The sequence below is a fragment of the Trichechus manatus genome, unplaced genomic scaffold (genome assembly GCF_000243295.1).
Source record: "Trichechus manatus latirostris isolate Lorelei unplaced genomic scaffold, TriManLat1.0 scaffold00115, whole genome shotgun sequence".
Classification (NCBI taxonomy): Eukaryota; Metazoa; Chordata; class Mammalia; order Sirenia; family Trichechidae; genus Trichechus; species Trichechus manatus.
The window spans coordinates 8,248,559-8,273,854 of record NW_004444051.1 but is presented as its reverse complement, the minus strand read 5'-3'; the positions used below and the strand labels follow the sequence as shown (position 1 = coordinate 8,273,854).

General features: G+C 40.7%; 1 protein-coding gene across 1 annotated transcript in view; it reads right to left on the bottom strand.

Moving 5' to 3' along the window:
• Positions 1–3,452: 3,452 nt before the first annotated feature.
• MBOAT1 (membrane bound O-acyltransferase domain containing 1) overlaps positions 3,453–25,296 on the bottom strand; it is a 160,396-nt gene continuing 138,552 nt past the window's right edge. The window contains exons 10-13 of the mRNA XM_004383998.2: positions 22,208–22,272; positions 20,860–20,992; positions 16,027–16,178; positions 3,453–5,201 (exon numbers count right to left, since the gene is read on the bottom strand). Coding sequence (XP_004384055.1) covers positions 5,075–5,201; positions 16,027–16,178; positions 20,860–20,992; positions 22,208–22,272 — 477 coding nt within the window. The 3' untranslated portion in view covers positions 3,453–5,074. The remainder of the gene's footprint in view (positions 5,202–16,026; positions 16,179–20,859; positions 20,993–22,207; positions 22,273–25,296) is intronic.

Below are 25,296 nucleotides of genomic sequence, written 5' to 3'. Positions count from 1 at the left end.
CATTCAGCATCATAGCAACATGAAAGCCCCCACTGACAGATGGGTGGTGGCTGCACATGAAGTGTATTGGCCGGGACTCGAATACAGTCTCCTGTATAGAAGGCGAGAATTCTACCACTGAATTGTCAATGCCCCCTTTCTCCCTTAACCAATCAAAATCTCAGATTGAATCAAGCATTGCTTTTTGCAACTGCTGAATAGTTTTATTATTCTTTATGGCTACCTTAACAAGAAAAAGGAAGTATTTTAGATGTGACTTCTTCAAAAGCAATCACCAATGCATTTCTCTTAAACTAAAAGCTCACCAATGCAATGTGTATTTCTTAAATATATATTGCATTTAGGATAACTTGGGAATCTAAGGCAATGAAAATAATCCCAACCATCTGTCGAAATTTTGGTCCAAAATTGAGATTTTTTTTTTTCCTATGGGGAAAGTGTCCTGATATGATCAACTGCAAATCAATATAATCTATTCCACTTCTCTGACACCAACTAAGTAAATCAGTACTTCTTCCCCTAGCTTTAACCCCCAGAACTAGGACAGATCTCCCAAGTTAAAGGGCACAGTCCTCCAGACTGCCAATTCTGGCTCCCACTACTCCCTTGGGTTCGTTAATTTGCTAGAACAACTCCCAGAACTCAGGAAAGCACCATACTTAATGATTACAGTTCTATTATGGATACAAATGGATAAATGGATACAAATGAAGAGATACATACGGCGAGGTCTAGAGGTTCCCAATGTGAAGGTTCCATGTCCCAAAAAGGGATACACTATTCTCCCACGTTCATCAATGTTTATCACCAACCAGGAAGCTCAGAGCGATTACATAATTCAACCTCCAGTCCCTCTCCCTGATGTTAGTTGATATCATGAGGTTGACATCACATGGTGGGTCTTTCTGGCACAGCCTCCACCCAACATGAGCCATATATCCTCAGGTGTCGTCTAAATGCCTCATCAAAGATACTCTAATCACTGGCTAAAGTCCAAGGTTTTGGTGGTTATCTTTCAGGAACCAAGGACAAAGACCAAACTCCTTAGGTGACGTTAAATTCTTTACTCCACAGATTTTCAGGAGGAAAAAGGTACCTAATCACTCCTCTACTGTGTTGCCCTTTTAGTGCTGAATAAGGCCCCCCAGTGAGAAAAATGATGGGTAAGGTTTTTCCTCTTTGTGCTGCAGGGGCTAGCACCAAGTCTGACCTACAGTGTCCATAAGCCCAGACCCAAGAAGCTGCACTCCATCATGGGTTATTAATTCTGGGTGGTCACCAGAGGGACCAGCCATTCAGTTGGCCCAGAATGGCAGTTTGTCCAGGGGTTTCCTAGAATAAGGGTCTTCCAGTGCTAAAATCAAGAGTTTTTGTTGTTGTTAGGTGTCAATTCATAGTCACCCTTCCCCACCATGTGACAGAGCAGAACTGCCCCATAGCGTTTTCTTGGATGTAATCTTTTTTTTTTTTTGTCAGGTTTTTTATGGTTTAGGTGAAAGTTTACAGAGTAAAAGGGTTTCCTATTCAACAATTTGTACGCAGAATGTTCCAAGATATTGGTTGTAGTCCCCTCAACGTATCAGCACTCTCCCCATTTCCGCCCTGAGTTCTCCATTACCTTTTGTCTGGTTTTCCTACCCCTTCCTGCCTTCTTGTCTTTGCTTTTGGGATGATTTTGCTCTTTTGGTCTCATATAATTAACTGTTCTAAGGAGCTCACTCCTCTCAGGTGTTACTGTTTATTTTGTAGATCTTGGCTGTTATCTTTACGGGAACAGACTGCCAGGTATTTTTCCCACAGAGCCGTCAGGTGTGTTCGAACTGTTAAATCCTTTGGTTAACAGCTGAGTGCTTAACTATTGTACCACTAGGGCTCACTAAACCTGGGAGAGTCTCTGGCAAAGGAGTACAGTTGGTCACTCTAGTGGACACCTCTCCTCTCACTACCAAAGTTCCTCTCTTGGAAATTAAGATACTTAAATACTTAACCTGGTCACAAATCACACTGCAAGTTCAAAGATTTCATCGTAATATGAATCATTTCACATGCTTCATGCTAACGGTAGAAAAAAAAAAAAAGATTCCCACTCATGGCGACACCATGTGCAACAAGAGTACAACTGTGCTCCATCGAGTTTTCAATGGCTGATTTCTGAAGTAGATTGGCCAGGCTTTTCCTGTGCATTAACCACGTGCACCACCCCAGGACTCCATTTCACACAGTTTACACTGATGGTGATAGACACTTTTTGCTGGTGTGCAAGATAGGCATTTTTCTTGTTCTGGCATCACAAAGTATTCCTGTTGGAGACAGACCCTGAGAGCTTTTAGGCACCTACAGCTCCTAGCCTCTTTTAAAAAAAAGCTGCCATCAAGTTGACTCCAACTCAGCAACACTGTAGGACACAGCAGAACTGCCCCATAGGGTTTCTAAGGCTGTAATCTTTATGGAAGCAGAATGCTACATCTTTCTCCCACGGAGTGGCTGGTGGGTTGGAACCGCCGACCTTTTGGTTCATAGCTGAGCGCTTAACCACTGTGCCACCACGGCCCTTTCCCTAGCCCCTACCCACTACTTACTATTTGCCTTAAGACAGCAAAGTATGGTTGCCCCAAAACTTTCCTGGTTAGTTGGGGTGAGGCTCATACACTGGCCCAAATGTGGTACTTCTTAACATCCATTATCCCATGGAAGGTGTAGAATATAGATTCTAGTCCTCTCCCCAACACCAAGACCACATGAACTCTTTAAAGGACAATCATATCACTTTTGTATTTCATCGTCCTAAGAGAAGTGCCAGTCACATGGGAAGGTGACAGCTCAGGACTAACAGGTTTCACGAGGCCATGCTAGATTAAAATCTCAGCTCTACCACTAATTCTGTGGCCTTAAGGAAGTTACCAAACATCTCTCTGGGTCTCAGTTTCCTCATCTGTCTAAGGGAGAAATCCTACTTGTAACGCTAGGAGTCAAGATCAGAAATCATAACCCCACTCCAAAAAAAAAATTATCAGAATCCTCATCCATTGCTGGTAGGAATGCAAAATGGTACAGCTGCTGTGGAAGACATTTTGGCAGTTCCTCAAAAAGTTAAAAATAGAATTATCATATGATGCAGCAATCCCAATTCTGGGTATACACCCAAAAGAATTAAAAGCAGGAACGCAAACAGAAACCTGTACACCAATGTTCATTGCAGTACTTCTCACATAGCCAAAATTGGAAACTATCCAAGTGTCCATCAACAGATGGATAAACAAAATGTGTTATATACATATTTAATCAGCCATAAAGAGAAATGAAGTCCTGATACATGCTACAACATAAATGAACCTTGAAAACATTATGCTGAGTGAAATAAGTCAGTCACAAAAGGACAAATACTGTATGATCTCACTTATATGAAAACAGGCAAACGTATAGAGACCAAAGGTTATTAGTGGTTACCAGGGGTGGGAGGGAGGGAAAAAGGAGGAATCACTGCTTAGGGGCACTGAGTTTCTGTTAATGGTGGTGGAACAATTTGCAAAATGACAGTGGTGACGGTAGCACAACATGATGAATGCAATCAATGTCACTGGTTTATAAATGTAAAAATTGTTGAATTGGCAAATGGTTTGTTACACATATTTTTACCACACACACACACAAATCCATCCACGTGCCTGACATATAGTAAAATTTAAGTATGCTATAATGCTCACATTTTAGGCAAGTAAAACTTTAAGTGTGTGCACAACTGTTAAAACATATACACGTTTCAGAACATCGAGTCTCTATCAACACAAACAGAAAGCAGTTGTGTTCAGAAGTATTTCTTTTATAGAGAAACACACTATTCAGTAAGAAATTCATTTTTTACCATCTGATTTAAACAAATTCTCTCCTTGCAAACCATCTGACTGAGGGCAACCATAGTTGCTTACATTTTATGATTATTATTTTCCACACAATTTAATCCATTTTTCCTTCTCCCACATAGATTATTGCCCAATAGAGTCCCCAGAAAGAGCCACAGCACATTCACAGCAAAGATAGAAAAGAAAACTGTTTTTCAATTTCTGCTTTCTAAGACAATGACTCAACTAAAACAAAGTTGGATTTCATCAGCTATGACCCTGGAAAATGAAAACCAGTCCACGTGTACATCATGGCCACGATCATCAACACGTCTATGAAATGAGCGGAAAAGAGAGTGAGATCTGCTTCTTCTTACCAAACTTCTATATAACTTTAATTACCTTTTATGAAATTATTTCTTTAAAAGATATTCTGCTGCACTTAATGGCAGGAACATTGGGGTGTCTTCTCAGGGGCCGTCCCTGGGCAAGCAGATGGCGCATTTGAAATGGAAAACATCAGGAAAACAGTAGCCACTCCTAGACTCCTGTTGTATAGGAGACTCTCTGATTTCCAATCTTGGCTCAGTTCAGAAGAAAAAAAGGAAAGGGTTACGTTCCTGGGAAAAAACCAGCCTACTTTAGGCATGCCTGATTTTTGGTCCAATTCAAGTGTTCACATTGAGCTCTCCCGGTTTGTAGAGCCTCCCGTGCCCTGAAATCTCTCTCCACGATTCGCGTCCTCCACCGTCTTCTGAGTGGACTTCTTGTGTCTGCAAACCAGTAATGTCAAATTTTAAAGGATCTGGGACTTCCCAAGGAACAGCCCTGTCTGGGTATGGTTCTGGTTTAAGAACCTTGTGACAAGGCTTCTTAGCAATCTCTTTCTAACTTCTGGAACCAATGCCTGGGTTCCCAGCACCCAGATTTCTGTAGCTGGACATCAGAAAGCCCCCAGAAGCAAAGATCCAGCATCCCAGAATGGTCTGTCTCTCCAGCTCTGGCCCATTCTTTACACACCTCCACACCATTCAGATGTCCTATAAGATACTAAAACAAATCAACTGGATATGGCTAACTTAAATAGCCAAAACATCTTTGTAAAAATACTCCCTGCACTTAAAAAAAAAAAAAAAAGCCACGTAAACATTGCCTCTAAGCCACTGGAAAATCCTCAAGTCCTCTTATCTTTCGAATGTTTTACAGTTTTACTTGTCCAGCTTTTCTCGGAGGTATCAATCTGTTTTTTTCTTATTAACAGAGTTCAGGATCTGAGGCTGTCTTTGAGTATTAGCTTGTGGTTTGATTGGCAGAGATAGTATTATCAGGAGACTTATAATGTGTAAATAAAAGTACATTGACCTAGGAATAAAAACACACAAAAATTATATTTCAAACAAGGTTATACATGAGAAATGTCACACAATTACATCATCTTCAGTATGGGGAGTAAATGCACAGCTTTTGGTAGTAATGGATGAGTCTGTACTCAGGCTTGCCTTTAAAGCACTCCACAAATAACTCCTTTGGTAGATGAGCAGGCCAGGGCCCAGGGATGAACTAAAACCATAAAACTGGGAAAAGCCAACCAACCAGTCCATCTGCAGATAGACACATGGTATTGTCCCACTGACATAACAAGGTGACCAAGAGAATTCATCCCACAACAGCCAGAAACCTTCAATACTCAAAGTCTAAAGACTCAAGGACCAAATTCAACCCTATATTTTGTTCTCTAAATATAAATGCAACTAACAGTTTAGCCAATATGCTCTACCCAAGTATGAAGGGTTCTTCTTGTATTTATTATGAGCCAGGAGGATCCAGATTTTGAAAACCTAGTCCATGACCCAGAAAATAACTTTCATCCAAAGGAATAAAAACAAGTTTTACTTTTGAGATATGTGGGTTTTTATCGCATGAGCATGGTAAGTCAGCATACTGTACACACTATAAACACTCAATAAGTGTTGGGCAGATCAATAAATGCAAGTAATTAGAAACAGTCTGCATTTGTACAACCGTTCTGTAACCATTTGGAAAGGTTAACTTACGCATTCTCTGATGCTATTTGAAAATCAAAGGAAAACAATGTTAAAAGAGGAAAAAAAAAACAATTTATGTATTATTCCCCAGTTTCTGTGATAAAAAGGTCAGGTGCATTGGAATTGGTTAACTCACATATCTCCAAAACAAGGGGAATGCCTCCTTGAAAATGTCTACAGACTAGTGAAGGGCTCTAACTGAAGTACAGGACTTACAGCATACCTCTTCATTCATTTATCCTTTCAATAAACATTTGTTGCTTAGGATGTACAAAGCATTAAACTGGGATATACAAAGGGGCCTATGACTCCACCCCTTTCCTCTGGGGAACAGGAAATAAGACAAGTACATGAGTAATGGTAATTTAACCAGAGGAGGTAAATGACTATATAATTTATCGTTTGGCCAGGGCATTATTGAGAGAGAAAAGGGACTCTACAGATAAACACACTGGTTCAGCATGTGTAAACTGGGATTCTTGAGGACATCCTGGAACAAAAGCATGCCTTAGCCATAGTAACTCCAGCTTTCAACGTTTAAAAAAAAACCTGTTGCCATCGAGTTGATTCCAACTCACAGCGACCCTACAGGACTGAGTAGAACTGCCCCATAGGGGTTTCAAGGAGCCCCTGGTGGATTCAAACAGCCAACCTTTTGGATAGCAGCTGAGCTCTTAACCACTGTGCCACCAGGGTTTCCTTTCAACGTTTACTCCTTATCTAAAATAGGCTTTGCTCTTGTTCTTTGCCTTAATGTTTCATATGTATCTAAATCTGCACGAGCAATGATTGGAGATTAAATCCAAATATTATGGAAGCGGAAAAAAATTCAATCCACTAGTGAGGTTTAGAAGTCCTTGGGAGTGAAAATGGTTAATGCGCTCGGCCGCTAACCAAAAGGCTGAAGTTTCAAGTAGACCCAGAGGTACCTTGGAAGAAAGGCCTGGCCATCTACTTCCACAAATTCAGCCACTGCAAACCCATATGGAGCACAGTTCCACTCTGACACACATGTGATTGCCATCAGTTGGAGCTGATTTGACAGCAACTGGCTGGTTGGTTGGTAGTGAGATTTAGTGATCTATTCTGACACTCCACATTTCTCTAAAAATGTAAGGAATACTGTACCTTTCCATTATGGAAAAACTCGATATAATTAACATCTATTGAGCATGCTGGGCACTGAACTAGGTACTCCAGATACAGAGATGAATAAAGCATGGCTCCTGCTCTCAAGGAGTTTGCTATCTATGAAAATATCTATACAAATTCTAACATTTAAGGAAGTGCTATCTAAACTTGCAAATTAAAGACAAATTAATGTATGAGAATTTGCTGTTCAAAATGATTCCACAGAAGAGTTCTTTCATCCTACATTTAAGTGCTCATTTGGGTCTCATTTACAACATAGAGAAAAAAATTAGACTGACAAATTTAAGATTGAGATTAGAAGCCACTGTGGACTGACAAATGCCTAGGCATAAAAATGAAGCACATCTGAAATTTAAATGTTAACCAGAGAAGGATATACTGAAGAAATGGATTTGCATACAACTGTCATTCATTGCCAGCTGATGAACTTAGCACCAAGAAGGCAGAGCTCTAGAATAAAACCAGACTCCCCTTCACTAAAAGGTCATGCAGTTTTAATTTCTTTCAGTGGATTCAATAATTTCCTTAAGAGTCTGAAAACACTTTTTTGAGGCACAATCTATAATAGCTATCAGCAACATGTGGCTATTTACATTTAAAATAATTAAAATTGAATAAAATTTCAAATACTTAATGGCCACATGTGCTAACGGCCAACAACCTACTAGACAAGAGACATAGAACATTTCTGAGGTGCGATTGATTACTTTTGTGTGTGGCCTTTCTAGCTATGGTCTTTGAACTCCTACCCAGATGACTGAGGGACTGTGTGATGGGGTAATTGTGGACCACCACAGGGACTGGTCAGTTTTGCCACTGGGCTTGAAATAAGCTGCCCCAGAGGTAGGAAAGAGAAGAACCCACCACCAACAAGGAAGGAGAGACTGGCAAGAAAGACCTGCAGGAGACAGCACAGTGTGCTTCCCAGCCCAAAGAGTGAGAAAATTGAGTGCCTCTGGGCAGAGACTGAGGGCCAGGGAGAGGCGTGCCCGTGAGCGCAGCTGGGAAGATGCTGTCCTGATGGAAGAGCTGTATCCTTGAGTGTTCCTGAACCTGAATTGTAACCTGTTACTTCCCTAATAAACCCCATAATTGTGACCAGAGTCTGTGAGTTCTGTGTGGCCACTGCAGTGAATTATCGAACCCAGCAGAGAAGTCGAGGGGAAAAAAATACAATCCACTAGTGAGGTTTATAAGTCCCTGGGGGCAGAGAAGTAGAGAGTGCTGTGGGAGGGATGGTTGGTGTCAGAATTAGTAAAGACGGCAGAGAGAGGAGGCATGTCTGACCTCCGCCTCGTAAGAATCAGCCTTGGGCTATTGATTGTGATTCTCCTTTGCAAAGCTAGAGGAGGTCAGACACTGCCCCCATACCATTTTTACAATTTCTATCATCATAGAAAGTTCTGTTGGACAGGGTTGATCTAGACAGAAAATTTAGATTACAGATATAAGCAACTATGATAACCAGATATCATGTCAGGTTGAATAATATGAAATTGCCAAAGTTGACCAAAATGCCAATGATGTATTAAGAAAATATTCTAGATTACTTTTGAAAAAAAATGGAATTTACTTGAAAGTGAACTGGACTGATGGTAATTTGATTCTGCCCCTAGAACCCTGGTCTAAATATAGGAATTTGCATACTCTAGCTGAGGAGTCCTGGTGGCACAGCAGTTAAGCATTCGGCTGCTAACCAAAAGATCTGTAGTTTGAACCCAAGCACTCCATGGGAGAACGATGCAGCAGTCTGCTGCTGTGAATATTTACAGCCTTGGAAACCCTATGGGGCAGTTCTACTCTATCCTATAGGGTCGCTATGAGTCGGAATCGATTAGACGGCAACAGGTTTGGTTTTTTATACTTTAGTTGGTTTTTTATACTTTAGTTGCACCTTTGGTGGTGCAAAGAGTTAACATACTCTGCTGCTAACCAAAAGGTTGGAGATTCGAGTCCACCCAGAGGCAACTCGTAAGGCCTGGTGATAGACTTCTGAAGAATCAGCCACTGAAAACCCTTATGAAGCACAGTTGTACTCTGACATACATGGGGTTGCCATGAGTCAGAACGGACTCTACAGCAATTAATACATATATGTGTATAGTTGGTTAAGTGCATATTATCACAAACAAATCACCACTTAGTATGATCCCCCAGCAGTAATTTTCTTCAAAAAATATCTTCTCCTAAAGTAATTTTTAGTAACTGCACTATCTTGCTGTTAAAGGAATTTTGAGTCCAAAACCCAGGTCTTGTACTTAGTGGCCGTGTGAGTTTGGTTAAATTACTCACCGTCTCTGAGCCTCCACTTCCTTATATGACATCAGGGATAGTGATACCTGCACATCACAGAGCTAGTCTGTCTCTCTCTCTTTAGCTCACCATTTGGATTCTAGGTTCTGCCCACACTCGTTTTTCTCGGGTCCTCATTGCAAAGAGCTTCTTCCTACCTCAAGGGCTATGTTCTTCCCTTTGTCTGGAACACTGTCCACACTGCTCCACCCCACCCACTACTCTCACACACATTGTGCTTGGTTCACTCCCACTGTACAGCCCCGGAACTGCACTCAAAAGCCACTTCCTCCCAAAAGCTACCCCTGACACCCAGTTTGAAACAAGTTCCTGATATACACTCTCATAAAACATTGCACCATTCACTCAGAGCATGGTCTCTGTGTGTATTTATAAGTTGGTCAATGATCGACTGTCTTTTGCATGAGCAATCGCCTCTGTGGAAGCAGGAATGATCTCTATTTTTTTGCTCACCCTTCCATTCTCAGCTCTAGCCCAGGATGGAGCTGAACGAATACAGGCATTTCTGCTGTAACATGGAAAAGAGATTTCTGAAAGATCTTGCATTCATCAATAGCATGCTGGAGGCAGACAACTTGAAATCTATGAGACTTTATAACCAGAGTACCAACTAACAAGAGTAATTAGCAGGGAAGGCAACAACTCAGAGAACACAGGCAGATGGTTCAAGGTGGGGGGAAGGGGCTGGAAGCTACTTTGTTGTTGTGCATGCCGTTGAGTTTATTTTCTACTCATAGCTATCCCATGTGACAGAACAGAACTGCCTTATAGGGTTTTCTAGGCTGTAATCTTTATGCGAGCAGATTGCCAGGTCTTTCTCCTATGGAGGGGCTAGGTGGGTTCAAATCAGGTTGGCAGCCAAGCCCTTAAACATTCCATCACCAAGGCTCCTGGGGTATTAAAAATGCAAAAAACAACAGAGGATAAATGCTGGCCTGAGGGCACTCTGACATGCGAAGGAGAGCGGAGCTGTGAGCTGGTAGGGCTGCTTTCCCGGGGGCTCAGGGAAGGAGAAATCTGCTGGGAGCCAGGAGGATGCAAGCTTGGGATATACTTCTCTGAGTGGGGAGCCCCTGTGGAGAGGCTGCTCAGTTTTAATTTCCTTAAAATAGACCTGAAACGGCTCCTGCCTTTTAGTGATAAACTAGGGCTTTTTTCTCTTCTCCATTCTATTCCCCCACCTGTCTGTCAGTTTGTTGTACTGTGGTGGCTTGCATGTTGATGTGGATGCTGTAAGTTATGTCATCGGTATGTCAAATACCAGCAGGGTCACCCATGGTAGAGAGGTTTCAGCAGAGCTTCCAGACTAAGTCAAGCTAGGAAAAAGGACCTGGCAATATACTTCTAAAAAAAGTGGCCAGTGAAAACCTTATGAATAGCAGCAAATATTGTCTGAAACAGTTCCAGAAGATGAGCCCCTCAGGTTGGAAGTCACCCAAAATATGACTGGGGAAGAGCAGCCTCCTCAAAGTAGACTCGACCTCAATGATATGGATGGCGTAAAGCTTTAGGAACCTTCATTTGCTGATGTGGCATGACTCAAAATGAGAAGAAACAGCTACAAACATCCATTAATAATTATAACGTGGAATGTATGAAGTATGAATCTAGGAAAATTGGAAGTCATCGAAAATGAAATGGAAAGTATAAAAATCAGTATCTTAGGCATTAGTAAGCTGAAATGGGCTGGTATTGGCCATTTTGAATCAGACAGTCATAGGTCTACTATGCCATGAATGACAAATTGAAGTGGAATGGTATCACATTCATCATCAAAAAGAATATTTCAAGATCTATCCTGAACTACAATGCTGTCAGTGATAGGATAATATCCATATGACTATAAGGAAGACCAGTTAATATGACTATTATTCAAATTTATTCACTAACCATTGATGCCAAAAATGAAGAAACTGAAAGTTTTACCAACTTCTGAAGTCTGAAATTGATCAAACATGGAATCAAGATGCATTGATAATTACTGGTGATTAGAACACGAAAGTTGGAAACTAAGAAGAAGGATTGGTAACTGGAAATATGGCCCTGATGATAAAAACAACCCTGGAAATCTCAAGATAGAATATTGTTAAGACCAACCACTTATTCATCACAAATACCTTTTTTAAACAACATAAACGGTGACTATACACATGGACCTCACTGGATGGAATACACAGGAATCAAATTGACTACATCTGTGGAAAGAGACGATGGAGAAGCTTAATATCATCAGGCAGAATAAGGCCAGGGGCTGACTGCAGAACAGACCATTAATTGCTCATATGCAAGCTTAAGTTGAAGCTGAAAAAATTAAAACAAGTCTATGAGAGCCAAAGTATGATCTTGAGTATATCCCACCCGAATTTAGAGACCATCTCAAGAATAGATTTGACTAATTGAACACTAATGACCAAACAACCAGACGAGTTGTGGGATGACATCAACAACATCATACATAAAGAATGCAAAAGGTTATTAAAAAGAAAAGAAAGAAAGAAAAGACCAGGATGGATGTGAAAAGAAACTGAAACATGCTCTTGAACATAGAGTAGCTAAAGCTAAAGGAAGAAATGATAAAGTAAAAGGGCTGAACAGAAGATTTCAAAGGGCAGCTTGAGAAGACAAAGTATTATAATGAAATGTGCAAAGACCTGGAGTTAGAAAACCAAAAGAGAAGAACATGCTTGGCATTCCTCAAGCTGAAAGAACTCAAGAAAAATTTCAAGCTGCAAGTTTCAATATTGAGGGATTCTACGGGCAAAATACTGAACTATGCAGGAAGCATCAAAGGAAGATGGAAGGAATACAAGGCACCATACCAAAAAGAATTGGTCGATGTTCCACCATTTCGGGAGGAAGTATATGATCAAGAACTGATGGTACTGAAGGAAGAAGTCCAAGCTGCACTGAAGGCACTGGTGAAAAACAAAGCTCCAGGAATTGACAGAATATCAACTGAGATGTTTCAACAAACAGATGCAGTGCTGGAAGTGCTCATTTGTCTACGACAGAAATTCGAAAGATAGCTACCTGGCCAGTCGACTTGAAGAGATCCATATTTGTGCCCATTCCAAAGAAAGGTGATCCAACAAAATGTGGAAATTATTGAACAATATCATTAATATCATACGCAAGCAAAATTTTGCCGAAAATAATTCAAAAATAGTTGCAGCAGTACATTGACAGGGAACTGCCAGAAATTCAAGCCAGATTCAGAAGAAGACATGGAACAAGCGACATCACTGCTGATGTCAGATGGATCTTGGCTGAAAACAAGAATACCAGAAAGATGTTTACCTGTGTTTTATTGACTATGCAAAGGTATTGAACTGTGTGGATCATAACAAACTGTGGATAACAAAGAGAAGAATGGGAATTCTAGAATGGGAATTCCAGAACATTTAATTGTGCTCATGAGGAACCTGTACATAGACCCAGAGGCAGTTGTTCGAACAGAACAAGGGGATACTGCACAGTTTAAAGTTAGGAAAGATGTGGCATCAGGGTTATACCTTTCACCATACTTACTCAATTTGTATGCTGAGCAAACAATCTGAGAAGCTGTACTACATGAAGAAGAATGTGACATCGGGACTGGAGGAAAAGTCATTAGTAACCTTCGATATGCAGAGACACAACCTTGCTTGCTGAAAGCGAAGAGGACTTGAAGCACTTACTGATGAAGATCAAAGACTACAGCCTTCAGTGCAGATTACACCTCAACAGAAAGAAAACAAAAATCCTCACAACTGGACCAATAAGCAACATCATGATAAATGGAAAAAGACTGAAGTTGTCAAGGACTGCATTTTACTTGGATCCACAATCAATGCCCATGGATGCAACAGTCAAGAAATCAAACAACGTATTGCATTGGGCAAGTCTGCTGCTCTTTAAAGTGTTAAAATGCAAAGGTGTCACTTTGAGGACTAAGGTGCACCTGACCCAAGCCACGGTATTTTCAATTGGCTCATATGCATGTGAAAGCTGGACAATGAATAAGGAAGACCAAAAAGAACTGAGGCCTTTGAATTATGGTTTTGGTGAAGAATACTGAATATACCATGGACTGCTAGAAGAACAAACAAATCTGTCTTAGAAGAAGTACAGTAAGAATGCTCCTTAGAAGCAAGGATGGTACTTTGTCTCACGTACTCTGGACATATTATATGGAGGAACCAGTCCCTGGAAAAGGACATCATGTTTGGTAAAGCAGAGGGTCAGCAAAAAAGAGGAAGACCTTCGAGGAGATGGACTGACATAGTGGCTGCAACAACGGGCTCAGAAATATCAGTGATTGTGGAGGTAGTGCAGGATTGGGCAGTGTTTCATTTTGTTGTACCTAGGGTCACCATGAGTCTGAACTGACTCAATGGCACCTAACAACAACACCACCACATATAGACACTGAGATACGTACTGAGTAGTAAAAGTCTCTCTTTGATTCATTCCTGATTCATTAACTATAGAGGACTACAGTCCATTAACTATACCCTAACTTACAAATAATGCATGTTTTGCTTATTTCTAAGTCAGTATTTTTACCATCAGTATGTTTCAATGTTAACCTACACAAGCCCATACAACCCATGAAATAATACAGTAAAGCCTGTGAAAGCTGGAACCTGTATAAGGCAGAAACCTGTCAGAGAAGGAAAACTCAAACATTTTCCACTAAACCAAGTGACAGAAACGTGATAAGACTGCAACCTGTAAAAGGCGAGAAACTTTCAAGACCTGGAAAAACAAGGCAGTCCTGTCGAGTTCTGGCTCTCACAACTTTCACTGTGTAAGTTAGCATTTATTGTGGAGGCTATGCGCTGAGCCCTCTGCTTCTTTTCCTTACTCAGTTCTTGAGGTGGTTTCTATTCTTAGCCTCATTTTACAGTTGAGAAAACACAGGTAAACGAGGTTAATAACTTGCTAGAGGTCACATAACCAGTTCATGAGCCTATGTTCTCACCCACTTCACAAGAGTGGAGAAATACAACTAATTAAACCTAAAAGTGAAATAAGACAAGAAAGCAAGAATACATTTGTCCTTCAGCTGGAGCACTGGAATGTGAATATAAGGGCCCTAAGCCCTTTCCCTAAAGACCTCTGGTCTCTGGTGTGAACCTCTTCCTTCACCCTAAATCCAGTATATGGAACTCCCAACGTAAATCCCCTACATGCACCCCATCAGAATCTCCATCTCAGTGAAGAGCACAGAGCTCATGTAACGACCACCAGAGCTGGCCAATCCCAGCAGCTGGCAAGTCCCAGCACTCCTGGGATATCCCATAGTTCCCAATAGATCTGTTGTTTTGTGCCATCCTGTTGATTCTGACTCATAGCGACCCTATTTGTTAGAGGAGAACTGCCCCATAGGGTTTCCTGGGCTGAAATCTTTATGGGAGCAGATGGCCAGGCCTTTCCTCCAGAAGTGGCTGGTGAGTTCGAACCACTGACCTTTTGGTTAGCAGCTGAGTGCGTAACCACTGTGCCACCAGGTCTCTTTCAACAGATCTTAACCTCTGGGAAAAAGAGCCAAGAGCAGCAAATTCCCCCTCTGAGTTTTTAATCCAGATACATCCTGTTATAGATTGAATTGTGTTCCCCAAATATATGTATTGGAGTCCTGACCCTCTACTTGTGGATGCAATTTAGAAATACATTGTTATGTTAATAAGGCCATAGCCATGTAGGGTGTGTCCTAAACCTAATCACTTCTTGGTGATATAAAGAACAGCGCTGACACAGAGACAAGCAAGCACAAACAGGGGAAGACAGATGCCATCTGAAGACCATCAAGGAGCATCAGGGCTACAGAAGGAAAGAGACAAAGATCTTCCCCTAGAGCTAACAGAGAGAAAGCCTTCCCCTGGAGCTGGTGCCCTGAATTCATACTTGTAGCCTCCTAAACTGTGAGAAAAAAAATCTGTTCTTTAAAGCCACCCACTTGTTGTACCTCTGTTACAGCAGCACTAGGTGACCAAGACACATCTCTTCAAAATTCACTGCCATGAGCACCCTTTAATTATATTATAAATAGCTTAACAGATTCCTATAAAATTTGCTCATGTGTATTAGCATTTCTATGTTGGTGTTACGAACTGAATTGTATCCCCCAAAACGTTATGCTGAAGTCCTAACCCCTGTACCTGTTTGGGAATAGGGGTTTTCTTTTGTTAAGATGTTACTTGGGTCATACCAGAGCAGGGTGGATCCTAATCACTTCTGAAGGGTATCATATAAAAAAAGCAGACGAGACTCAGACACACACACACACACACACACACACACACACACACAGGAAGAAAGATAGATGCCACATGAGGACGCATGAACAAGCAAAGGAATGTCAAGGACTGCCAACAGACACCAGAAACTAGGAAAGAGGACCACAAAAAGAATCAACATGGATGAGACCCTGATTTGGACTTTCAGCATCCAGCACTACGAGAAAATCAATTTCTGTTCTTTAAAGCCACCCACTTGTGGTATTTCTATTGCAGCAGCACTAGGTAACTAAGACAGTTGGTATCCTCAGGACAGCCATTTCCTCTTAAGGCTTTCTCTGGGCATTTTTCACACTGAAACCACATTTAGAAATTCTTAGTACTGGCTAATTCCATTTACCAATTAGTAAAACAGATAAGTTCATGAGACGACAACTGAGAAAAATGGTAACTTACTTGTACAAACTGATGGTTGGTTCGACTGCCAGCATCACAAAGGGTGCAGCCGTGTAAGAGACAGCCAGCTGAGTGACAGCCCAGGTGACTACGTCATAAACAACCTTGAGAGCTTTTGAAGAAAGGAAGTACTGTCTGTAGTTGTTCCTCACCTGCAAGCCAAGACAAGCAACAAGGGGGTAAAACACAAAATCAACCTTTCCTCAGCGTCTGGAGGCAGTATACCACAGGGACACAGGCTGCAGAAAACAGACCATCTCGATTCTATTTCAACTAGAAATATCACTCTGGTTTTTCTTATTATATAAAAAAAAAAAATACAGGTTCACTGTAGAAAACTGTTAACAGAACAACCAAGCAAAAATGATTTTGTTTTCCTTTTCTCGTATCTCCCAGAGAGAACCACTTTGCTGTGCAGTGAATTACTTAACATGGCCCTTCTTTGTGACGACAGTCTTTGCGACTCCCCCAAAATGACTGGGTGGAACTATGCAAATTCGGCATATGTGGCCCACCAAGGGGACTGACTGGACAGCCTGCTAAGAATGCAAATAAGGTGCATGGAACCCCTGGGGGGGTGGGACCATACAAATGAGATGTATGGAACCCTAACAAGGGGAATGGTCAATTTTGCCATCCCACTAGGCTTAAAAAAGAGAGCCAATCCCAGAGCAGGGGGAGGAAGAATTTCACTACCACCAAGAAAGAAGAGCTAGAAGTACAGCACATCCTTTGGACCCAGGATCCCTAAGCTGAGAACCTCCTAGACCCAGGAAATAGAGAGAGAGAGAGAGAGCTTTAACATCGAAGGCAGAGACAGATGGTGAGAAGCTGTGGCAGCAATACCGTGGCATCAGAACCAGGAGACCAGCAGGAGATGGCACAATGGGTTTCCCAGACCGTGGAGCAAGAGACCTGAGTGCCTTCAGGCAGAAGGCTTGCTAGCAAAGTCAGGTGTCTATGGACACTTGTCAACAGAGCTACGCTTACCAACTCATGGAGCTAGAGAGCCGAGTGCCTTCGGGCAGAAGGCTTACTGGCAGAGTGGGTGCCTCTGGGCACTTATCGGTGGAGCTGAAAAGCTTGGTAACACTTGCCTGAGCAGTGGAAAGGCTGGGCTGGCCCAAGAGGCCCGAGAGGCCCGAGAGGCCGAGGGCCAGGGAGAGGCCTGCCTATAGGTCCAGCTGAGAAGCTGTCCTGACCGAAGAACTGTATCCTGTGTCATTCCTGGTCCTGAATTGTAACCTGTTACTTCCCTAATAAACCCCATAATCATGAATATTGTTTGTGAGCTCTGTGTGGCCACTGCAATGAGGTATCAAACCCAGCAGAGAAGTACAGAGTGCTGTGGGAGGGTCGGCTGGTGTCAGAATCAGTAAAAAGTCTGGAGAGAGGAGATATGTCTAACCTTCGCTTCATAGGAATCTGCCTTGGGCAAATGCTGATGGTGATTCTCTCTCCACCTCGTGAAGTTACAGGAGGGCAGATGTCAGATGCCTCTGCCACACCATTTTCACACTCTTGAAAAACATGGCACATATCCTTCCCAGCCTTTTTCTATTCATATATATCCGCATTTATATTTTTTAATGGTATCAATATATTTTCTAGCTTATTTTTTCATTTAGAAATATATCATAAACTTTTTTCCATGTCAGTAAATATTAATCACCAATATAATTTTAAGTTAATTGTGGACACTTTAGCTTGTCTTCCTACCCCCACTTTCCCTTCCCCCCGTTTTGCTATTATAAATAATTCTGTGATAAATATACTTGTAGATAAATCTTTGCATGGTTCTCTAATTATTTCCTTCAGATAATAGTAATATAAATCATATTTCTATTACTACTAATAAAAGCAACTATTTATTAAGTGCTTACCGAGTGCCAATCCTGTGCTAATGCTTTACATGAGTATCATCTCTTTGATTCTCCCAACAATCCTATCGTGAAAGCATTATTATCCCTATTTTGTTATTGTTGTTGTTAAATGCCATTAAGCTGATATGACTCATAGCGACTCTGTGTGACAGAGTGGAACTTCCCTATAGGGTTTCCTAGGCTGTAATCTTTATAGGAGCACATCGGCACATCTTTCTCCCGAGGAGCTGTTAGGTGGGTTCAAACTGTCAACCTTTTGTTTAGCAGCCAAGTGCTTAACCTTTGTGCCACCAGGGCTCCTATACCCATTTTAGAGATAAAGAAACTTAGGTAAAGACACAATTATTTGAAATTGCAAAGGCTAGGTCAAAGGATATGTTCATTTGTAGGTCTTTTGACACACGTGAGTGACTCCATTGCCTTCCAGAAGGACACTTAACTTCCAGAGCTGAAAAAGGCAGAGTTGAAAAAAATGGCTGGCTTATAGGCAAGAGAAGAACTCTTCTCCTCAGCCCTGAGCTCCTCAGGACAGAGTCCACAGGTTCATCCATCAAGGGAAACTCAGATAACGTTGGGCATCAGATATGAGATTTTATTAAGTAAACTTCCAGGAGCCTAAGACACTTTGGCCCTGTGAGTGGTATGATCTGTGTGGCTTCTTGGTTAAACATCCTATGAATCATTCTCAGGAGATGTTCTATATAAGTGAATTTTCCAGAAAACTGAAGATTAAATAGATACATGTATTTTAAATTCTGACCATTTCTGATGATGAAAACAATTCTAAGACATATTACACATTTACCTGCCCTTTCAAACAGAAAATATCAAACAGCTTTTTCTGGGTGATAACAGACTCATCTTTATAAAAATAACATTGTACTATTGTATAAGTGAAGGAGTCCTGGTGGTGTAACAGTTAAGAGCTCAGCTGCTAACCAAATTTTAGGCTGTTCAAACTCACTCAGTGGCTCCATGGGAGAAAGACCTGGCAATCTGCTCCTGTAAAGATTACAGCCTAGAAAACCCTATGGGGCAGTTCTACTCTGTCACATGGGGTTGCTAAAAGTCGGAATCGACTTGAGGACCCCTGACAACAACATCAACACTGTGTAACTATGCTATGCTGTATCACAATACTTCCGGCAGGGAAGTACACAGCACTGTATTTGCCCTACAACAGACTTGAATATCTGTGCTTTTCTGGTTGATCATTTAAAAGATCTCCTCTCCGACTGTCGACTATGGTTTGCTTCTAGCACATGCTACCTCCTTCCCGTGTGGATCTACAACCTCCTTCTTTCTGCTCTAATCAATGTCCATCAAAAGAATTTTTTCAGGCCCCACTCTCATGGCAATTCTCCTTGCTCAAAAACACTAAATTGCCCCCCTATTATTTTGACTCCAAGAAACCCTGGTGGTACAGCAGTTACAGCACTCGGCTGCTAACCAAAAAGTTAGTGGTTTGAACCCACAGCCGTTCTGTAGGAGAAAGATGTGGCAGTCTGCTTCCGTAAAGATTACAGCCTTAGAAACCCTATGGGGCAGTTCTACTCTTTCCCATAGGGTTGATATGAGTCAGAATTGAGGCAACAGGTTTGTTTTTTTTTTTTTTTTTTTTCGGTTTACCTTGACTCCTGGCATGCAGGGGCCTTTCCAAATACAACCAAGCTGAATTACTTGCCATTCTCCAAACAGCTCTTATCATTTTCTGCCTCCACACTGCCTTCATGCCACTCCCTCTGTTTAAACTCTTCTGAATTTTCCTGATTACCACAGACTAGCTGCTTACAGTTTCTCCTGCTTCTAACTCAGAGAACTCTAACTCTCTATTTGACAACTAAAGCACTTTGAATTGCAATTACTTACATTCATGTTAAGGAGCCCTGGTGGCACAGTGTTTAAGCATTCAGCTGCTAACCGAAAAGCCAGCAGTTCGAACCCACCAGATAGCCCACAGGGGAACAATCTGGCAGTCTGCTTCCTTAAAAATTACAGTCTTGGAAACTATGAGGCAGTTCTACTCTGTCCTAGAGGATCGCTATGAGTCAGAATCAACTCAGAGGCAATGGGTTTGGGTTCATATACATGTTCTAACTCCTTCCATAAGGACAGACATATTTTTTTATTCCTTTGTTATCCAGCTCTGCTGTATAATCAGCAAATAGTAGAACAGTGAAGGACAAACTGAAGACTACCCCAAAACACAGATAACCAAATTTATAAAACTGACGAAGAATTTTACACAAACTAAATTAACTGGGGAGCCATGGTGGCACAGTAGTTAAGAGCTTGGCTGCTAACGAAAAGGTCGGCAGTTCAAATCTACCAGCTGCACCTTGGAAACCCTATATGGCAGTTCTACTCTGTCCTATAGGGTCGCTATGAGTTGGAATCAACTGGAGGGCAATGAGTTTAAGTTAACTGGACCAGGGATGACAACATGAGAGGTTACATCAACCTCCAATAGAATACAGTTTCTGTGTCTGCGATTTTACTGGCTGCTCAGGGACTTTTTGAATTATTTCTCAGTTTAGGATAACGAAATGAAAAAATAAGTGGACGATTCATTGTATAAACAAATTGAAGCCCTACAGAGCCTACATTAATTAACAATCATTGTCATCTCTAATTAGTAGACTGTGTATGTTCACAGCCTGTAAGGATTCAAAATCTCTTTATCTCGTTAGGTACTAAACATTGCAACCAAACTTCCTTTTGTTTTGACATACCCTCCATAAACAGTATTAAAATAAAGTGGTTAACCATTTTTTTTAATGACCCCAAGTTCCTACAGTTTGAAGTATTTCTCTAATGGGAAGACTTGTGTCTGTTGTTGTTTGATTTTTCAAAACATCACTTTCACTGCTCCTGCTAGGACCAAAAAGGCAACAAACTTATGAGGCATCAGATTACTAAGGAAAAGACCCTACAAAAAAAGGAAGCTTACCGCTCTGGCTGCTAGTGTGACAAGGATTCCAGTTAAGAACGTAAAATAGTATCCAGGGTAGACACCATGCCACAAGGCAGACAGGATGAAGGTTAGCACGGTGGGATACCAGGGAGCCCGCTCATAGCACACACTGTGAAGAGAGGAAATACAATGAGCCACAGGTAAAACATACTAGAAACTTTTAGCTATACCTGCTTTTCTCCGAACCAGACTACAGAGAAACTGTTTGATCCATTACTGCTGGGAGGCCTGCCTAACCCTAATTCAGGGACTTGCAATGTACTCCAAGCATCCTGACCTGTTCTGATTTTCTTGACTACTACCAGAGAGGAAAGCTACAATTCAGACTTTTTGGGAGATGAATACGAATTTGTAACCAGCATAGAACTAAATGATCTTGACTCTATCATACTGTACCTGATAAAGATTTGAATGGTTACTTTCTATCCAGGGACTCCACTTTAAGGATAAAAAAACAACAAACCAAATTCCTTGGTGCTGAGTTGATTCCAACTCACGATGATCCCATGTGTTACACAGTAGAACTGCTCCACAGGGTTTTCTTGACTGTAATATTTATGGAAGCAGATCACCAGGCCTTTCTTCCGTGGTGCAGTTGGGTGGGTTTACACTTCCAACCTTTAGGTTAGCAGTTAATTGCAAATCACTTTCGCCACCCAGGGACTTTCTGCTTTAAGGATAGTATATTATTATTTCCATAATAAGAAATGTTTCTCATTTTGGAACGTGTAGGAAAACAAAAGGACAAAGGAATATCAAAAAAAAAAAAATACAAAGTTAAAAAGCATAATAATCGGGGGTACCATAAAGCTTTTAATGCTATTTGAACACAGCGATCATCAGATATTTGATGCTGATACTGACCCTCCTTGACATCTCAGCAACAGATGCTTCTCTAGGTAACAGGCAGCTCAGCACAGAGATAAAGAGCCTGGCTCAGGAGACAGACTGCTTGGACTCATATCTATCACTCACTAGCTGTGTGACTGTGGGTAAGTTACACAACCTGTGTCTCACTTCCTTCATCTGTAACATGGGGATAATTAACTATCAACATCTCATAGGGTTCATATGAGGATCGAATAAGGGCCTGGTACACATAAAGGGCAGTAGTAAGTGTATCAAAAATTAAAATAAGTATGCTGCATGGTGACATTCTCAAATTACACTATTTCTACTTTTCCATTTACAGGGTCTGGATGTTAATACAAAACAAAAGTATCAGATGACATTACTACTGACAGACGATAGCTGGGCATCTAATGAGCCCTATCTAAACATAGTCCAGCATCCTGAGTAATGAGGTCATCTTTATTTTTCTTACCACTTTAGCCAAGTAGCTGTCTGAATATTCCAGTTTTCTACGTACATTTTGAAATTTGTGGCAGTCTAGGAAGAAGAAAACGGCACCTATCATTAGCTGTAAAAACACCCCACGTAATGGATAGTCCTTCCCAGAATTTCCCTGGCAGCAGATGACATGTGGTCTTTAAACAGTAACAACTTACAGTCCAGACAGGATCAGCTGTTCCGTTGTACACAGGACAATTTTCTGGTGTTTATAAGATTGACTTCGCAGCTAAAGTTTAGCTTGCAGAGTCTCAATTTTTCCCAAAATTTATTTCCAAATTATAGGCACACTGAAGGAATGTTTTATGGGGTTTCCTTCCACTTGGGTTATAAGAAAAATCTGAAAGTTATTTGAAATTTGAAATGAATACTCTAAAAGGGGATTTACCACAGGAAAAGTTTAATCATGAGAATTCAGTGACTTTATGGAGACAGCTTGAATCTAGTTGCCATCATTTTACAACGTGGCCATCTACAAACTAGGTCAGTCTTGTGGAGTTAACTCTACAAATAGTGACACAGGTTCAAAGGAATTCAATTGTGTCTGGAATATTAAGAGATTTTAAGGATGAAGGGGCCATAATGCAGAAAAGAAAACAAGTAAAAATCACCCAGCTGGCAATGATGCAGGTACATCAACCACTGAGGAAAAGGACACTAAAATAAATCATTAACTGGGTTTTCTTATCCAAAAAAAACCAGCAAACATTCAAGGATCAGAATACTCAGTGAGGATGGAAAATACAAATGCAAGTGCTGCTTTTTTCTGTTGACATCTCTTCAACCATGAGAAAATCTTATATAGGTCACACACTGGCCTAATGTAATATGTTAGGAAACAAGGAAGGAAAGAAAGGAAGGAGAAGAACCCTTTCCTGGTTTAAAAAAAAAAAAAAAAAGTCAGCAAAATAGGAATAGAAGGGAAATTCCTCAACATAATTTAGGACATATATATAAAACCATAGCCAACATCATTCTCAAAGAAGAGAGACTGAAAGCATTCCCCTCGAGAATAAGAATGAAACAAGCATGTCCATTATCACCACTCTTATTCAACACTGTCCTAGCCAGAGCAATAATGCAAGGAAGTAAAATCAAGGGCACCCAAATTGGTAAGGAAGAAGTAAAACTATCCCTAATCGAAGATGACATGATCCTATACTAGAAAATCTCAAGAGATTCCACAAGAAAGTTACTGGAACTAATAGAAGGGTTCAGCAAAGTGGCAGGGTACAAGATCAACATACAAAAATCAGTTAGATTCCTCTACACTAACAAGGAGAATCCAAAAAAAGGAAATCAAGAAAGCAAGATCATTTACAATAGCCCCCAAAAGAATAAAATACCTAGGAATAAATCTAAACTGGGATGTAAAAGACTTACACAAGGAAAACTACAAAACACTACTGCAAGAAACCAAGGGACCTACATAAATGGAAAAACATTCCATGTTCATAGATTGGAAAATGTCAATACTACCCAGAGTAATTATTAGATACAATGCAACTCCCAATCCAAATCCCAATAACATTCTTTAACGAAATGGAACAACTACTCTCCAACGTTATATGGAAAGGAAAGAGGCCATAAATAGCTAAAGCATTACTGAAGAAGAAGAAAGTAGGGGGCCTCACACTTCCTGATCTCAGAACTTTCTATACAGTCACAATAATCAAAACAGTGTCATACTGGTACAATGACGGACACATAAACCAATGGAACAGAATTAAGAACCCAGAAATAAATCCATCCAGCTACGAACAGCTAATCTTTGACAAAGGGCTAAAGTCCATTCAATGGGGAAGAGATAGTTTCTTTAACAAATGGTGCTGGTAGAACTGGATAGCCATCTGCAGAAAAACAAAACAGGATCCATACCTCACACCATCCACAAAAACTAAATTAAAATGGACCAAAGATCTAAATGTTAAACCTAAAACTATGAAGTTCCTGGAAGATAACACAGGAACAAAGCTAAGGGTCCTAATTTATGGCATAAATACACTATCAAACATAACTAAAAATGCACAAACAGAAGACAAACTAGTTAACTGGGACCTCCTAAAGATTACACACTTAGCGCATCAAAAGACTTTCCAAAAAAGAATAAAAAGGGAACCTACAGACTGGGAAAAAAAAATTGACAATGACATATCTAACAAGGAACTAATCTCAAAAATTTATAGAAAACTTCAGCAACAAAAAGACAAATAATCCAATCAAAATATGGGCAAAGGACATGAGCAGACACTTGACCAAAGAAGACATTCAGGTGGCTAACAAACACATGAAGAGATGCTCGCGATCATTAGCCATTAGAGAGATGTAAATCAAAACTACAGTGAGATACCATCTCACCCCAGCAGTAATGGCACTGATCAAAAAAAAACAGAAAACAACAAATGCTGGGCAGGTTGTGGGGAGACTGGAACCCTTATACACTGCTGGTGGGACTTTAAAATGGTACAACCACAATGGAAAACTGTATGCTGCTTCCTCAAGAATCTAGAAATAGAAATATCATGTGATCCAACAATCCCACTCCTGGGTATATATCCTAAAGAAATAAAAGCAGTGACATGAATAGACATATGCACATCCACGTTCATTGCACCATTATTCATACTAGCAAAAAGATGGAAACAACCTTAGTGTCCATCAATGGATGAATGGATAAACAAAATGTGGTACGTACATACAAGTGAATACTATGCAACAATAAAGAATAATGATGAGTCCACAAAACATCTTATAAATATGGATGAATCTGGAGGGCATTATGCAGAGTGAAATAAGTCAATCACAAAAGGACAAATATTATATGATACCAGTTTTATAAAAAAACAAGAATAGGTATATACACAGAAAGCAATGTTCTTTGATGGTTACCAGGGATAGGAGGGGGAGGGAGGGAGAATCATTTACTAAATAGTAGACATGTGTTAATTCTGGCAAAGGGAAAGGTAATACACAATATGGGGGAAGTCAGTACACCGTGCCAAGGTAAATGAAGACACTGAGTGGTATGCAAGAATAAAGGACAACTACAGTAAATGCTGTAAC